We start from the raw sequence: 18402 nt of genomic DNA on the forward strand, positions 1-18402 counted from the left end.
TCTTACTGAAGACACTATAGTTATTTATGTTCATTGGGCAAGAAATGAATAGTTCAAAACATGCTCCTTAATAATGGCCTCATTGGAGCAGTTATTTCTGGGGTTCTACCTTAGACACAATATGGTTCCTGGGTATTCTTAATATAAAACATCATTGTTTTCCTATACGAACTTCACCCTCATAAAAACAGCAAATGCAGGCAGTAAAGCTAATAGACCGTGACTTTTGGACTCATTTTGTGCCATGGAGTCTTTTGGAAGTCTAATAAAAAGTCTAATAAAACCTAAAAAACATGGATTGACACCTACATTTGTAATTAAAGGAAATAGCAAATTTCAGTTAGAAGCTAGTGAAAATAAAGATCCAGTGTAGTTTTTTTTTCCAATTCAAGTTCATGTATCCACTGAAAACTATCCATGAGACCTACATTAAAAACTTGTACAAAAGAAAGTCAGGGCTAATATCACATCCTAATATATTCTATAAATCTAGTGGATCCCTACTTGGAAAACACTAGGTTTTACAGCAAGAATGGCCAACATGTACTTTCCAGTGAAACATGTTTCTCACAAGCACATACAGAATGTACAACATTGCCCCACCAAGTGCTGGCTTATTTCTTTGAAGTTTTACCAACTCTAAGCTCAGAAACAGTTGGTCTCCCATTGTGACAGGACCACAACAATCAACTGCATGAAAAGATTTTGAAGAAGTTCACAGCTGTGTGGCTGCCCTATCCCCTCCTCTGGGTGTTTTCTCCCCCTGCCTTTGCATTGTGCCAGCTCCATCTCATTCTAATAGGTCTTGGTTGTTTTTCTTCTGGGCTTTCTGCCCACCTAAACACATCGACTACAGGATGTTTAAAACCCCCTTTCATGACCAACAAAACCAAGCTTTTTTTCTCTGGTGCTAAATGAAATCCAAGTATTACAAAATGTGAAGCACTATAATTCCTAAAGCAATGCTGGCTGAATTCCCACAATAGGGCCTCAAGAAGCATCAGGCCCATCATCCAGATGCCTCCACAGGGGTGCTAACATGGGCCCTGTAGGATTCTGATGCTAAGAAGAAAATGTGGGCTACCACAAAGACTTCTATGGCTGGTAGGGTTCCAATAATAGGATTTTCTTCAGTGGGTAAGATGAATATCATTTGATTAACATAGTAGCTGGGGGACAATCCTACAGCCTCCATCTTCTTTCCAGCACCAGAAATTCTATCATCCCAATGAGATGCTGCTGAGGAATAAAAAACTAGTCAAATGGAGGGATATGGGTGTGGAAGACTGTCACCTGCACTGGGACAATGACAGGTGGGTTCAATGTTACTTATAGTGGAGAGCAAACTATGATTGAGATAGAACTAAAAAACATTAGGGCTGAAGTGCTCAGTGAGTAGTACATTGGATCTGGAGTCGAGTTCAAATCCTACCTCAGACATTTACCAGCTGTATGACCTTAGAGAAGCAACTTAACTCTGATTGCTCCCAAAAGAAAAAAAAAAAGGTTAGGGTTACTCCTCCCCTTTCTCCCATTTCTTACTGGGAATATAGCAAAGGAATATCCTGAAAACATATGACAGGATTTTCAAATGGAAGTAATAACTGAAAATAGGATCCCTGGGGTTTTACACAGGGCTTTCTTAGCATGTACTGACTTCCACCTCTCCTGGAACTCCTCTTTTCCCATAAAAGCTAAATTGCAATGTACCAGTCAGTCAGTCAGCATTTATTAAGAACCTATCAGGTACTGTGCTGAGCATTTTTCTTATTTTTGTTTTGTTTTGTCTCTTACAATGGTAAAAGAGGGGAGGAACTTGCTATAGAGTAAGGGCTCTCTACCGATACAAAGTAAAAGTAGAGTTTGCTGGGTAGTTTTTGGAAAGATACAGCTTTAAATACAATGTATTTTTTCACCTAGGACTCATTGAATGTGAGCAGACTGGATATGTTCCTGAAATCCTTCTGGTTCTATTAAATTAATATTTGATTATTTTATATAGACACCATCAGGACACACTGGTGGAAAAAGCAATATGATGCAGTGGGAAAAGGTTACAGATACTGGTTTGAATCCTGGTTCTTTCCTACTTTGGGGAAACCCAAAAACTTCTCTGGATCTCAGTTTCTTCCTCTGGAAGATGAGGAGAGGAAGGGAGGATAAATGATTTCTAAAGGCAGTTCTAGTTCTACATCTACGTTTATATGATCCTCTAATATCAGATCGACAGCAGAAGAACCCAAGGGGAAGCTGCTTTGTCTCAATCCACACAAAATGAGCTGATGGAGCCTTTTCATCTTCCTGAGACAATTTGCCCTTTCCCCAGTTGCTGAGGTGGATGTGCAGGAAATACCAAATGTTTCTTTCTAACTATAAGAGAAGTAGAGTTTCCCTCAGGCCCTTCCTCTAGGAGAAGAATTCCCCTATCTTTCATTTTCCTCTCCACACTTTGGCTGGATTTCATTAGGGTGACCATCTACTTCTGCTACTTGTTCCGGCAGATTTTACAATGAAGGAATAGCAGAAAAAAACTTTAGAACTAGAGGAGATCACCAATCTCATCAGTTTAAAGTGATCTGTTCCTTTTTGTACTTGAGCCAATAGATCTACTGAGATTATATAAATTGTCAGAAAGCTAGTTAATAAGGACCATCCAGAATCATTGATATGGAAAGGACCCTGGAGATTATCTGGTTTGCCCCAAACCTTGAATTTATTTGCTCAACCAGCTTCAATTTATTCATCTAAAATGAAAATACTATTTTACAGATAGGAGCACTGACCTCCCAGAGTTGCCCTTGATAGAATGAAATAATATTTGTAAAGTGCTTTTCAAAGTTTAAAAACATAATATAAATGCCATTATCATTACTCACCAGCTAATATTCAACCATTATAAACTAATAATAATTATAATTAATAATATTTAATGTCTCATTATTAACTAATAATAAATATTTCATTTTAATTTAATATATTATTATTAACCTCTTCTATACAAGTAGTCCTCTGATTTCTACATCATCTCAGTACTAAAAACCTGGGTCTCCTGATTCCCAGGGGAGAGCTCTTTAATCTTGTTTAACAAGCTATGACTCATCTCTGGCCATTGCTTACTTTTGACCTTCTATAATTGAGTTACAGGATTGTGGAAAGGACAATAATTTGATGTTCTGTTAAAAGAAGTACATGAGTTTTAAAATAGAATTAGATGAACAAGAATAATAAAATCTAATGCTGGAAAACACCTTATTTAACTTCCTATTTACTGTCCTGGTTTCTTCATTTTTTTTAAAGATGTAAGGATGTTTCAGGAGCTTTAGTATATAACACAATTAAGGAATACTTTCCCCTTTATTCTGGAATGTGCTTCAGGATACCAAATAATTAAAACATTCCTTTTTATTATTTTTCAATTTCACTAATATTGGATGTTGTTGCAAATTGGCCTTCATAGAAGGTACAAATGACAAAAAACTTAAGGAGGATTTTGAAATTTTATCCTTTTCATATTGGTGATCCTCCCTCCACCCCCATCTGAAAGAATATATTCCACAGTCCTCATTTGGTTTTCAATAATACTGATCCATATTTCTCTGAGAAGAAGTATCCAAACCACTGTTCATCCATATTTCTTGAATGATCTGATCTCTGCGTTCTATCCTTTCTGCCACCTCAGCAGCTTCTGTGGAATTATAGACAGGGTAAGAAGTCCGGAAAAATCCTGCCATTTCACCTGGAAAGTCTGAGTCTGAAGAATCTTCCACTTCTTCTTCTTCACTGTCTTCCTCTGCCGTGTTGATTTCTGGAACTAAGAGTTTCTTTTTCTGATTTAGTTTCTGGAAGTCTTTGGTGCAAGATACTCTGATCACCACAGCAAACAGTGTGATGATTAAACCAATGCAAACACTGGACACAAACAGCAGAGCAGCTCTTTCAGAGTGAGCTGAGGAAAGAAAGAGGAACAAAAAACAAAAAGGGTGAAGATCTCAGTATTCAGAAATAAATGATATGAAGAAACAACATTGATAACTTCAGCCTTGAAAATTCATAGCTTCCTCTGTTTATTTAAGTAATCCTAATTACTCAAACTCTAGGACTAAACTCTTGATTTCAGAAATGAGAAAATAGAGGTCTGTAGAGATGAAGAGGATTGTCCTGAGTCTCCCACTGGAAGTTCTGATACTGTAATCCAGGTTTTTTCATTTTTACCACTAGATCTGACTTCTAGAAAATTTTATTACAGAAAAATAACAAAGAACTCTGATGTTGTTTATTGTGTACCTCCCGAGAGAGTGAGTTGATGGTTTAAAAAACACATACATATACAACACAAATAAAAATGTTTGAGAACTGATAAATTTCTAATTCTTGCAAGCCATCTAAATGATATGATATTAAACTAAATTTATGAAAATCTAAAAATGTTAACATTCAATTCTTTGCTGTCAAAGTATTATCATCCTGTTATTAGACTGAAATATGTTTATTATTGCCATTGTTGCCTCTAATGTTGTGTACTTAATTAGTCACATTCGACTCTTTATGACCCCATCTGGAGTTTCCTTAATAAAGATAATGGAGTGTTTTACCATTTCCTACTCCATTTTACAGATGGGCAACAGAAGCAAACAAGGTTAACTAATTTGACCAGAATCACCCAAGGCTGGATTTGAACTTAGATTCTCCTGACTCCAGGACTGGCACTTTATCCCCTGTGCTTACCTACTTGCCCACTGTCTCTAATAGTATAATTTTATCCCTATCACTAAGGCAGAGTGATACCCACTCTGAACTTATTTCTTCAATTCCCAAAGTTCTGGGACAAGTGTGGCCTTAGGACTGAGGATAGCATTGTAGGTAGCTATCCTTCTATCACTATGAAAAGCTGATAAGCCACTTCCCCTTGAAATCAGTCAGTAGATACAATAAACTTTTAGAAAAGGCATCTACTCAAATATCAAAGTAAGAAAAGTAGTTATAAAGCAGTTTTCCCTAAATCCTGGGATGTACTCTCCCACATAGAATCCACATGGGGAAGAGTAAGAACAAACTTAAATACAGTGTCAATAAGGCATATATGCAGGAAATTCCTGTGGGTAACTTATGAATAACAGTCTTGATAGCTTTTTGGGGGGATCCCTCATGAAGTTCATTGTAAAGAGGGGACACTGACATTGGTGGTAGCCAAGTTGATCCACTTCTGGGCTGGGCTAGCTTCTCACAAAGCAAAGAATCTTGAGTGGATGAAGGGCTTAGCTGGGCTTGTGGCACTGAGGCTGGATGGATCAATATGCTTCTGGGATCGGTCAAGTACGTTATTTAGCTGCTGAGCTGGCACCTCATCTAGCATGGCTATTGCCAAGATGGGACAAGAAGACTTCTCTGTCACACGAACTGTGATTGTCTGGATCAGGCAGGTTCTTCTGCTTTTTGACTGTCAGATTATCCTTGGGAGGCCTAAATTTATTAGGCATATAATACCAGAGGGGTCTAGGTCATAAAGCTGACACTATCTTCCTTGTGTTTCCATCAAATAAACCAATCGTATAAGGCTCATGAGTGGTCAGTTACTACTAGACTAGGCAGGGCAGATTTCTTCACTGCTGTTGCGCTTTTCACAGTGTGCAGTATCTCTGCTGGATGAGCTGAACTACTGTACAGCCTGTTATGGGGCTTAATCAGCTTACAGCTCATATAGCTTTAACAAGTAGCTACATTCTCTGCCTTCTCCAGTGTGATATATATGTGGAGCTAATTTTTCCAACTTACAAAGCAGTATCTCCATGGGCTGATGAACTCACATAGGGGTATTTCTCCTTAAAAATTAGTCAGTATATGCAATAACTTTTAGAAAAAACCACAGCATGAAACAGAACTAGCTCCCAAATAGGGATCTTGCAAAGGGAAGTTTATATCTACCAGGATCCTGAAACAGATGCCAAAGATTGAGGGAGATGGTAGAGAATAATAACAACTCTTTATCGAATCATCAGTGGTGCTGAGGGAAGGAGAGAGGGATCTGGCCCAAGCACAAAATCTTAATCCAAGTACTGACAATGAAAATATGTATAAATCAAACAAACAAACAAAAACCCCACTGAACAAAAATGAAGAAATACCATGGCTTAAGAAAGACTAAGAGGTAAGAATAAAGTAATGCCACAATAATTGTAAGAGTAAAGCCTTAGAATAAAGCAATTTTCTTGACCACAGGGACTATAAGAGTGGTTGGAAGAAATGAAACCAAAAAAAAAACCAAAACCCTTTTTTAAAATGAAATTAGAAGAGGAAGAAATTGGAAGGAGAGTAAATAGTTTAGAATGGAAGGTAGTAAACTTTGCCCAAATGGTGAACTTCCTGGAAATTGGAATGAAGAAAACAGAACTAAATAACTCTTTGAGACAACTACAAATATTAGAACAAGATAATGTGATTTAAAAAAATAAAATATAAGGTATAATATAATATAATATAACAATAACTAGTGTAGGGTAAAAGTCAAGATAAATTAAGAATCATCATATTCTCTGAAAACTATGACTAAATCAAAATCTGGACACCATATTTTGAAAATCATATAAGAAAACTGCCTATATCTATCAAAATCAAAGAAAAATGAAACAAGACTTTACTGATCACTTTTTCAAAGAACATCCAACTAAAAATACTCAAGAATGTCATAGTGAAAATCTAGAGCTTTCAAGTCAAAGAAAACCTACTATTGTAATACCAGAGAAAGTGAGGCAAGATAGAGATTAGAGTTTTTAATATTTTATTTGGATTTCTGAGAGGGAGAGATTGTGCTGGGTGCATGTTGCCCCCCTAGGGCTTATGTCCAAAGGATCCAGCAGTGAATTTGAGTTCTCAATGACATATATATGACTCTAAACTTGTCTACACAAAGGGGAGGTAGAGTCCAAACTCTGGTGAGCGGGAATCTCCAGGCAGGGTTTATCAATCTGGTTCTGACAGATTGGGGGTAGGACTGTAAATCCTTACAAACTGGGAGTTAAAGAGGTGTCCAACTAAAGCCAGGAAGTCTGGACTTAGAGGACACTAATTAGGTATCTGAGATAGGACATCTGGAGTCTTATTTTCTGGAATGCCAAAATGAGCAGAAAAAGGGGGTTGCAACCAGGGGGATTGAGAATAATTGGAGAAACTGAGGCAGAACAATTTAGAGAAATTGAGATAGAACAATGGAGGGAAACTGGGTCAGGACAATAAAAGGGAACTGTGGCACCACACTATAAATAGTCAAAAAGAAGTTCTAGAATGTCAAACTCTAGATTTGGCAGCTGCCCTATAATAGAATAAAAATTTTAAAATATGATATTCTAAAAGGCAAGATAAATATTTGGAAAAATATATATCCCTACAATGAGAAAATATATCATTAATGCAATAGAATTTTCCAGAACTACTGAATAAAAATTCTAAAAAGCAATTGAAGGATTCAAAAGACACACAAGAAGGTTATAATAATTGAGTAATTAAAAGGGGCTAAACTATGATGAAGTGTTGACATTCTAATGGGGGGAAGGAGACAATGAATAATGTTAATGTTTTCAAGGGGCACAGAGCTATTTAAATAAGAAAAGAAATAGAATTTGAGTATGACACTTTTTTTGTTGGTTTTAAGAGAGGAAATAAAAGGGATAGAAAAAAGAACATGGTAGAAATGAATTGAAAAAAAAAACAGGTATACATTCATGGCAGAAAAAGTAGAGGAATGAGCATCACATCAAAATCACTCTTATCTAAACCAGACAAAAGAGATTTGAATAAAAGAAATTTTCTACATATGTTCATGTATATACATACACATACATACACACAAACACACACACCACAGTCTGGTATGAAAAAAGTTAACTCAGTAGACAGCTAGGTAACAACAAGGAGATAAGAGAGAGAGGCTTAAAAGAGAGTACAGCATAAAGGAACAGTCATAAGCAAAACAAATTTCAGCTTCTGAGGATTACCATAAAGGCTGATTAAAAGAAAAGAAAAAACATTATAAGATCCAGGCATTTCTATTTGGGCTTGGTGAAGAGAGAAGGAATAACAGTGTAGGAAGAGATGTCAATTATAGCTGACTAATGTTTATCAGAGTCGTTCTGTTTATCAGATCCTCTTTTTTGTAAAGGAGGAATCAGGAGAAAAAAAGGAAAAAGTACATGTAGCTAAATATATAATTGACAATTATAGTAGTTAATGTGAATGGTATGGACTTTCCAATAAAATGGAGAAGTGTAGTAGAAAAAAATTAGAAAAAGGAATCTAAGAATATATTGTTTACAAGAAACACACATGTAACACCAATATTCCACAGAATTAAAATGAGGGATTGGAGTAGAGGCATCAAACATGATGACACAGAAAAAGCAACAGTAAAATCAGATATCATTGAAGAGATAATAAAGAAAACTTTGTTATTCATAAAACATTCAACAAGTGAATTGGAAATAAAGAAAATTACCAGAAAACATTTTACCCCATCACAGAGTAAAATAATTTAAAAGAAGTAGATAAATCTTTGCAAAAATATAAATTATAAAGATTATAAGAATTTTGTCAAACATTCAAAGAATATAATAAATGACAAAAGAGACAGATTCCAAGAGTTCTTAGAGGTCTCATATATACCAATCCAGAGTAATAATCAGGAGAATAACCAGGAGAACAATTTATAGAATAGTTACACCATTTCAAAGGAAAATAACTTAAAGACTTAAGAAATATTTTTTTAAATCAGAAGTTGATCACTGATCATTTATAAATCATACAGTTGATCTCCTCAACTCAGAGAGAAAAATGGACAATGCCGGGGATGCTTCCTAGAGTGACAGTCTATCTAATTCACACCTGAAACAACTGCTTCTGGAGCCAGTAAGGCCAATATTCTTTTTAAAAATTTTTTATTATTAATTTTTTGCTGAGGCAATTGGGGTTAAGTGACTTGCCCAGGATCACACAGCTAGGAAGTGTTAAGTGTCTCTTGCCAGATTTGAACTCAGGTTGTCCTGACTTCAGGGCTGGTGCTCTATCCACTGTCCCACCTAGTTGCCCCAAAGCCAATATTCTTAAAATACTTTATTCTTGTCTTCCTGAAATAATTTTCACTTACTGAATATATTTCTTCTTTATACCAGCACATGTTTTTTTTAAATTCTGGGACTAGAAAAAAGGTACTCTCTGTTCAGTAAGAATACACTTATTAATTCATAATATTGAATGAATTACTTTAAACTCGTCAGCAACATTATCTGGCTTTCAACTACTTGTGAGGATCTCCCACCATTGCAGAGGAACAGTAATTATAAGAGCTTCCCAGGAAAAGAGTGAACTGTGCAAAATTTCATACTGATGGGTCACAGGAGCCAAAACTTATAGACAGTAGATGCAAACTAGCGTTTAAATACCTATGTATGACAAAAGTAGAGTAAATTCAATTACTATACCAGTGAAATCAATTATCCATACACATCTATATTTATATTTGGCTTTGCAATATGTTATCAGACTTTTATTTTAGAAACGGGGTCACATGACCAACAAAAATTATAAAACAAAAACAAAATCACCAAGAATTCTAATGAAGTAATAATCAACAAAATAGCATCAGGTAAGACTAAGCCTTAAATAGAAATATGTTAGTTTAACAACCAACTAGGGGGAGGAGAAAAGCACTTATAAAAGACTTTTATTGTGCATTACTAACATTTTCTCCAACACTCCCTTAAGTCTAGGCAATCAATAAAACCATAAATAAAGGCCAGATTTGTAGCATCTGTGGATTTCAAAGGTATAGAGGTTCACACTGAAAAATTTGGAAGCCAGAACAAATTAGGTTCAATATATCCCTGCTATGGAGTTTAAAACAATACAGCATCATGAGAGGAACCATTAAGAGATTTCTTTCTAAAAGTACTAGGGTAAAAGTGGAATTTAAATGGAAGTACTGAAGGGGAAGGAAGCCTTAAACACTGTAGATTAAACTCTTAATACCCTGAATATAGAGGAACTTAATTTTTTTTTTCTTGTGGGACTAAACTGAAGAATGGGAGGAAGCATAAAAGCAGGGAAAGGAGGAAGAAGACAGGGTAATGTGTGATGTATGCTAATCAAATCCATGGTAAACAAATGAAGGGAAAATAACATTTGTAGTTCTCTTGAGAAGAGAAGCTATGGGAGAATGGTTGAGATGGAAAAGGGAGGCATTGAAACAAGGAAATAAAGGGGGAAATCTCAATTCAAAGGAAGGAGGAGGTCCCACTGAAGAATGTTCCCATACAGTGGGTGAAAAATATTACATAATGGAAGATGGAGATCGTATAATGGGTGTAATCTACAGAGATTTGGTGCTTAGAAAGACCATTATGTCTATGAGAGTGTTGTGCCTCCAATTGACAGTGTCCTATTTCAGGAAAAGGGGAAAAGAGAACTCCTGATTGGAGAGGGGAGTAGTGGCCAACTGACATCCAGAAGAGTGTGAGAGTATATACACAGAGAAATCATCATAAACTGAAGAATCAAGGATAAAGAAAAATTCCATACTTGAAGCAATATTCCTATTACTTTCTTACTCTTCCAGGAATTGCTATTTTTAAGAATAAGGGGGGCGGGGAAAGAGGCTAAAATCTATAAAAAGATAAATAGAAATTGTCTAAAAGGAGGAACTTAATTTCATGAGGAACACAAAAGGTAAAGAAGAAATAAATAAGCATGAGAACCTTGAATCAAAGAATTAAAAGCAAGAATAAATAGAAAGAGAAGGATTAATAAAAAGAATGAGTGAAAGAAATCTTTTTTAGAAAAAGATGTAGAAATTTGAAAAACTAAGAAAAGTTAAAGAGGAGAAGAAAAGGAATTTTACCTTATGATTTAACTGAGTTTGAAAAAGTGTGTGTGTGTAGGGGAACTTAGATAATAAGATAAAAGGAAGAAAAAAAAGGAATTAATGTTAAGCAAAATTTTGGAACTAGGGAAAGGAGTAACAAATAGAAGGGTGAGAACTTTTAGGGTAAGGGGAAAATTCTGTGGGAACAGGATTGCCTTTAAGTAGAGTAAGCAAAAACAAAGGGGGTGGGGAGAATAAAGTATTCTCTTCACAGAGGAAGAGAAACAACAGCAGCAAAAAATCCTAATTCAACAACTTGGATATGTCTAATATCCAAGGAATGAATATCACACAAAGTAACAGCCACATTATAAGGAAGGATTCAGGAAAAGTAGGAAAGCTAGCTAATATGCTCAGTGATTTACTATTGGCAAATCCCAATATTCTGGGGACATAAAACATGCTTTCTTCTATGGTTTCAAGGTGGTAGAAGTGTTACAGTTGTCCTCCCTCAAACTCTCCAAAGGAAAAGGGTTGAGTAGGTTTCCAAAAGTATCTTAGCAGTCTGCATGCAGAGTAAATGGAAAAATCTAATTGTCTAAAATAAAAAACAAGTGATGAAGATGAATAGGTATTCTCAGAATATGCATGAAAAGTTTAGTGAAGTTAAATCACCAAAAGGTGAATTTGCCTATAGGTAACTGAGAGGTTTTTCTTCACTGCTTTTAAATTAATTTATTGAATTTGCTAGTAAATCTCCTTTAAAATCTTTTTCCTTTATCTTCTTTTTACTGGCAATATTCAGGGTTTTCTAGAAAATTTTTATATAAAATGATATCCAGGAATAAAGATGTATTTACTGATCAAATGTCAACTCGATCTCTCTCAAGAACACTCGCTGCTCTTCATTCACTAGGAAAACAACTTAAAAGTTCATTTAAATAGCCAAAGGAAGAACAGTTTATTAAATCTTTTTTTCCTATCCTTGTGGCCATCCTGTCTTATTCCAAGGATCACTAGTCTTGGTTAAAGATCATTGGATAGAATAGATGTTTCTCACATGGGGCTGGAGCCTCCAGGCTCTTCCACTTCCCAGACTTTTGCCTGGGCTGGGCAAATGCTGTCTTGACTCATTCTGTATTCCCTTGGCTTGCTATGAGTCCAAGTCTTTACTTGATCATCCTCATTTTTTTTCAGTGCTTCATCCTTTTATAGTTTTCTTCCTCCAGCCTCTCTCATTCTACATATGAAAATCAGCTTCCCAATTTTCAAATTCCTTCCCAAGAACTAGCCCTAAATTTGCCACATTCTGAGTTGATGAACCTTGGTTCAGAATATCCACGCTTTTAATATGGACACAACTGTTTTTTATCATCAATAACTGAAACATCCTTTATGAGTTTTTTTCCCCCTTTCAACTTATTCTCACTTGCAGATGGCAGTCTCCAGAGGAGAAGTGCTCTCTTGGATTCTACCCTATAACTGACTATTGCTGTTGTTTGACCTTCATTTTCGAAGAGGATCATTGACATCATGGGTGATGTCTTGACTTTCACGTGAATTGGATTTAAATGAAGCAGACTTGCACAGTCATAAGCTTTATTCTTTCTTCCAGCATTAAAGTCCGGTGGCAAGACAAAAGTTAAGATACTTCAAAGGATATAGTGCTCTTGATGTTTGACCAAGCTCTAAGTGCTCCACAGAGCCTGCTTCAGTTACTTTCATAGTCCTTGGAACAAATTGTTCTTATCTGCCCATTCTACTGAAGAAAATCTTCAATTGGTTGGAGTAAATATCCCCTTAACTTATTAATGGGTTTGAGGCCTGTCAGTTACCCTGAACCTGGCTTAATCCATCTGATAGTTTAATCAAGGCATAGTGACTGCACATGCTACAGCACCTTGGAGCCACAGAAGCCAGAAGTGTTAGTTCTCCCTGAACACCCCATATATTCTAATAGTTTCCCAAATAGTCACCTAGTCGCACATTTCTTCTCTCTCAGTTCATTAATCAGCAAACATTTATTTATTTTTCTTTTTAATAGTATTTTATTTGTCTCAATACATGCAAAGATAGTTTTCAAGGTTCACGTTTGCAAAACATTGTATTCTAAATGTTCTCCCTCCCCCCACAAGAGAGCAAGCAATCCAATATAGGTTAAACTTCTGCAATTCTTCTAGACATATTTCTGCATTTGTCATGCTGCATAAAAAAAATCAGATCAAAAGGGAAAAATACAAGGAAAAAAAACAAGCAAACAACAACAACAACAAAGATGAAAAAAAAAAAAAACTATGTTTTGATCCATGTTCAGTCTCCATAGTTTAGACACACATGGTACTTTCCATCACAAGTGTATTGGAATTACCTTGAGTTATTGTATTGTTGAAAAGATCAGCAAACATTTATTAAAGCAAATACTACATTCCAGGTATTGTCCAATGCACTTGTGATAAAAATTTTTTAAAGTACTTTCCTTTTCCTCATGGAACTTATATTCTCTTGGTAGCTACTCCTACTATGGTACTGAAACCCCAACTAGTGTGCTGCCCATGAACAATTATCCAACAGAATTAATGAGCTTTTATCAAAAGACATTACTCAACTAGCATAATAAGAGCAGTATTACAAAAATATCTCCTTTAAATTTGAAGTACGATTTCTCCCACATATGGAAAAGAGTAACTCAACGCTTGGTACCATACAACCTGGAAGTCATTCCTCTCCTCACAGAGTCCTTATGATTTCCTGTTTCAGGTAGGTCAGTTGGGTAGGTAGGTCAGTTGGACTACCAGGGGGTTTGCTTCCTCCTTGACTCCAGAGCTGGAATTTTTCTCTTATATAAATTATATATATCCTTGAAGCTTTTTGCTCCTTTGGGTGACTATCTTTGTTTCCATTTCTGTCCTTGGATGAGTCTCTACTCTCTGTAAGATACACTATCACTCCTTTTGGTCCATTAGCTCCCAATAGCATGATCGATGGTGGAGGGAAAGGAAGATTTTTTCATCCCATAGAGACACCTTGTTTACTTATTCAAACTTCATTATGTGTTAATATGATCTGAGGTGAGGAGGGAAACTCTTTTCCTTACATAATAAATATCATTTCTCTCATAACAATTTACATTTGTATAGTCTTTGATACTTGAAAGTTTATGAAGTGCTTTCCTAAAATGCAGCCTGTAAAGCAGGTTGTACAATTTTATATTTCTCCATCTTACAGATGCGGACACTTCAGTGGTTTGCCCATGGTCACATAACTCATGGGGGATTGAATTTGGGACTTGAAATCAGGTCTTCAGAGTCTAAGACCAGTCTTCTTTTAACTCTATTCCACCTTCCACACACCTCAAAGCTTACTACCTATCAAAAGGAGGACTTCAACTTCAAACAATAGAAAATGTCTGACTGAGGAGGTTTCAAAACAGAGACTAATAACATATTGTTTACTTGATAGAATTTTTTTTAATGAAATCCATTTAGGGGCAGCTAAATGGCACAGTGAATAGAGCACTGGTCTTGGAGTGAGGAGGTCCTGAGCAAATCATTTAGCCCAAATTGCCTCCCCCACAAAAAAAAGAAACCCATTTATAAAGAGGCAGAAATGTGGTTCCTGAGAATCAATGCATATTCCAGATCTTCCCTTCTCATTCAGCACAGTACTTAGACCAAGTGAGAAAGCAGCTTTTCAAGGTCACTAAGACATTCCGTGGTTCTGACCATCCTAGAGCTAATGGACCCCCACTTCTGTGCTTAATATAAAAAACTTTTCATATTGAATTAATGTAGCTAAAATTTAATACAATGCATTAAGCAATCTATGTGTGTGTGTGTCTCTCTGTCTGTCTCTTTTTTCCTTCTCTCTGTCACTTTCTCTTTTATTTTTTTCTGTTTTTAATGTTTGTCTCTGTGTGTGTGTGTCACTCTTTCTCTATCTCTCTGATTTTGTCTTTGTCTCTGTCTTTCTATCTCTCTCTCATTTCCTATTTCTCCTTCTCCTCCTTCTTTATCTCTCTCTCTCTGATAGTCACAAAAAAATAGTGCTAAAATGACTGAACAATTATAGCTCTATTTGCTTTGAATATTAATGTCAAAATATTAATGACAAATTATGCCCACCAAAAATTGATTTCAGGGTGATAGTTAATTTTTAAATATTCCATGTTAAGCGTATGTGTGTATGCATGCATATATATGATACATATGTAATCCTTCTAAATATATATTATATTATATCATACACATTACATATTACATATCTAATATATAATACCATATCATATATAATATATATGATACTTCTAAATGGGGGGTACAATTTATATATTTAAAAATCATATCTTAAAAGCAACACATATTAACTGAAATACACTAAGAAGATCAGAATGACCTTTTCATAAAGATGGCACAAATTTGCAAACTCTTTCATATTTTTAAATAAAAAGTACTTCTTTATTTATAATAGAAGGGCAGAGGACTATTAGGACACAGTGTAGCATATACAATCAGACATAGTCATTGAATTAGATAGGATTTGCTTAACTATTACTCTTTATCATGAGAGGGTTCAGTTGGGGGAAAGGACAGTTTTTCTACTAGAAATTACTGTGGTATAAAGGCAAAATATATTAATAAAGCAAACAATATTTTTTAAAACTAAGGAAGATAATCAGGCATCATGGAAATGTCTTGGTAGAAAACTCCAAAATGTGATCATTTTAAAAAGTGATCAGGGATGGTGCTGTCATAGAATGTTCATCGAAGAAAATCTGCAGTCATACTATCCTAAGCTATCAATTTACTGGCCCTTACTAATTTGGAAGAGTTGATTTTCACTGACTGTGACAGCCCAGAAATAATGTTGGTTGATAATGAAGCAATCTTTGCATCGCATGACTCTGCCACTGGGTTGAAGAAATAAGATATGGTCTTTTATAAACTAACTTTTCAATTTACTGCTCTCCAAGCCACAGTAAGGGGCTGAATATCCCTAATATCCATTCCTAATTTTAATGTTAAGCAGTATGCCATAGACCATTCCCAATTTTAATATTAGTCAGTATGCTATAGACCTTAAGCTCTTTATGTTGTTTTAAAGGACAGAAAACAGTCTTTTGACCATTGCTCCTAAAATGGGCTATTTCATCATATATTCTTCTACTGGTCTTCCCTGTTCATTGTTTTATTTATATCTGAATAGTTTGAAGTTTAAGGTTGTGAAGGAAGATTAAAAGTCAAAGGAAACAACTTCTTTTTCTTTAATTATTCAGACTCCAAAACTGTAATTTTAAATAATTCATTTGTTAGCCAGACTTAGATAAACCCATTAGCATATTGTAGATAACCTCAATTCATTGACCTACCTCTAATGTAAGCAAACGTGGCCAAAGAGTTGCTGACAATAACTCCATCTTTCGCCAGAGCCTTTGATTCGCTTGGATCAAAGTTTATATCTGTTTTATGAAAATGTAAGACCAATTAATCACAGTTGATTCACAAGACATATACCCATAAGTGATGCTGCTAAATCATGATCATTCATATAATATTAAAACACAGAATACCCAATACCTGTATCTAAACTACTAAGCAACAGAATAGTCTGTCATAGGGTCAATGGACACTATCACATGTTAGATAACAAAATTTCTAGAGAATATGTTAGAAAAAGCCACAGGGTCTCACTGTTAAATGGCAGTGATACTGTGAGCCATTCCTCATCCATAACATTATGGCAAGAAATAGTGAAAAGCATACATCACATTTGCAATGTCTATCACAATTCCTGATACTTAGGAAGCATTTAATAAGTAACCCATCTGTTTGTCTACCTGACTGTCTTTCTGAATGTCTGTCTGTCTGTTTATTTATCTATTTATCTATGTAGACTGGGAGGCTGTACAATTTGCTTTCTCATCCTAAAGATGATTAAGTTCCTCAGTCTGAACATCATTAGGGGTTGAAAAGGGCAGACCAAAAACAGTTACAAACAAGTTCTGCTATTTACATTCTTAACCACAGTTAAAAAATAAACCTAAAATTACTAAAGAATAATTGGGTTTTCTAGCTTTCTGGTTACAATTGAAAAATTATAAAAATCCAAGTTTAAGAAAAATTTTAAATTATTTCTTCCATGACTTTTTAAATATCAATTTTTAATAATAAATGGCAGAGAAAGGACCAACTAGCATCACTAGAGGCATTTCCCCCACTGGGGATTTTCTATACTAATGAAGTAATAAATCTAGTCCTCATCCATATTTAATACAACAGCCTTAGAGGCTGCAGATTATGGGGCACCGAAGAGGTGGACAAAGGAGACAAAAAAGGAAAAATGGGTGGAAAGTATCCTGGTGTTCCATGTTCTCATAGGGGAAATAGCAAGGACAGCAGTCCCTGTCTAGAGTTTTCATGGTTGGGGGTGGCAGTGGTGAAGTATATAAAGAGGCTGGTAGAGTCCTGGAAAACAAATACTCTTCTCTGAACCCCTTACTGGCTTTTCAATTTTCCATGGAGATGGCAAAGTGCCCTCCATCTCCTCTTCCCTTTGTTCCCCTCCTAATAGCCCAGAAGAGAGAGAAATGGTATATCTTTTCAGTGTTCCCACCCAACTAAGGTAAGATTCTGTCTCTGATTTGCTCTATATTAAGGTTGGTGTTAAACACAGGTTAGTTTCATTAGTACTGGGAGATGCTCAGAAATTGAAAGATCAGGATCTAATCAGTCAAATGATTCTGTAAACTTGTGGATGGTTCTGGGAAGAGCTAACTCCTTCTGATGGACCCCTACAGTTACTCCCAGCACATGCAATTACTCATACTGGGTGATGGTGACAAGCAATACCCAGAAAGAAATGCATGGTGCTAGCATCTGACTGGGATTCACAAGTTTATATCATAGCCTAGATAGGTGGGGCAGCTAAGTAGAAACAGTTCAGGGAAGGTTCATCTCTGCACACATCTACTTCCCTATCTCTGTAATATAAGAGCCTCTAGCTACCAAAAGCTCAATTTTTTGTGGGTTTTTTTTTTTGGATGCTCTCCTGAAGTGCTGTCATTTTCATTTAGGAATTACAGAAGTGGAAATTTCAATCTAAATGATATATAATGATATAAATGATATATAAAGGCCTGGATATTTCTTCATCCATGGAAAAAGAAAAAAGAATGAGATAAGATTTCAGGTGAAATCCAAAAGAAAAAGATGGCCACTACTTCCAGTGATGCATAAAGCCATCTGCCAACTTAATTAGCTTAAGCAGGTTCCTATAGATTTGCCTAATTACCCAAAAATTTATTGGACTTCTGGATGCAGAACCAACCTCAGGTCTCAGAATCTTGTGGGGTATACATTTGGAAGTTCTATGTATATGTTTGTGTATGAAAGGGCATTTGTGACTAATGCCATCCTACTCTATCATCCAACCTCATTATTAGCAAGACGATCACAAACTATTAATAGCCAATGAAACACATGCCTTTTCCAAATATTTCTTTTCATTCTAATAGATATGTGCCTAACTGTGGTCACATGGACTATCTACCTTTACTTAAA

At 35.6% G+C, this 18402-nt stretch overlaps 1 protein-coding gene across 5 annotated transcripts in view; it reads right to left on the minus strand.

The window, feature by feature from the left end:
* Window positions 1-1512: 1512 nt before the first annotated feature.
* The window catches only part of EVA1C (eva-1 homolog C), an 84417-nt gene continuing 67527 nt past the window's right edge, over window positions 1513-18402 (minus strand). For 2 of the 5 annotated variants that reach the window (XM_031959357.1, XM_003763437.4), the window contains 2 exons: window positions 16212-16301; window positions 1519-3946 (listed from right to left, as the gene is read on the minus strand). In XM_031959357.1, the coding sequence (XP_031815217.1) occupies window positions 3573-3946; window positions 16212-16301 (464 nt within the window). In that variant the 3' untranslated portion in view covers window positions 1519-3572. Of the gene's footprint in view, window positions 3947-16211; window positions 16302-18402 lie in introns of all 5 variants that reach the window. The other 3 variants (XM_031959360.1, XM_031959358.1, XM_031959359.1) reach the window with 3 other exon arrangements.

This window comes from Sarcophilus harrisii, chromosome 3 (genome assembly GCF_902635505.1).
Source record: "Sarcophilus harrisii chromosome 3, mSarHar1.11, whole genome shotgun sequence".
Classification (NCBI taxonomy): Eukaryota; Metazoa; Chordata; class Mammalia; order Dasyuromorphia; family Dasyuridae; genus Sarcophilus; species Sarcophilus harrisii.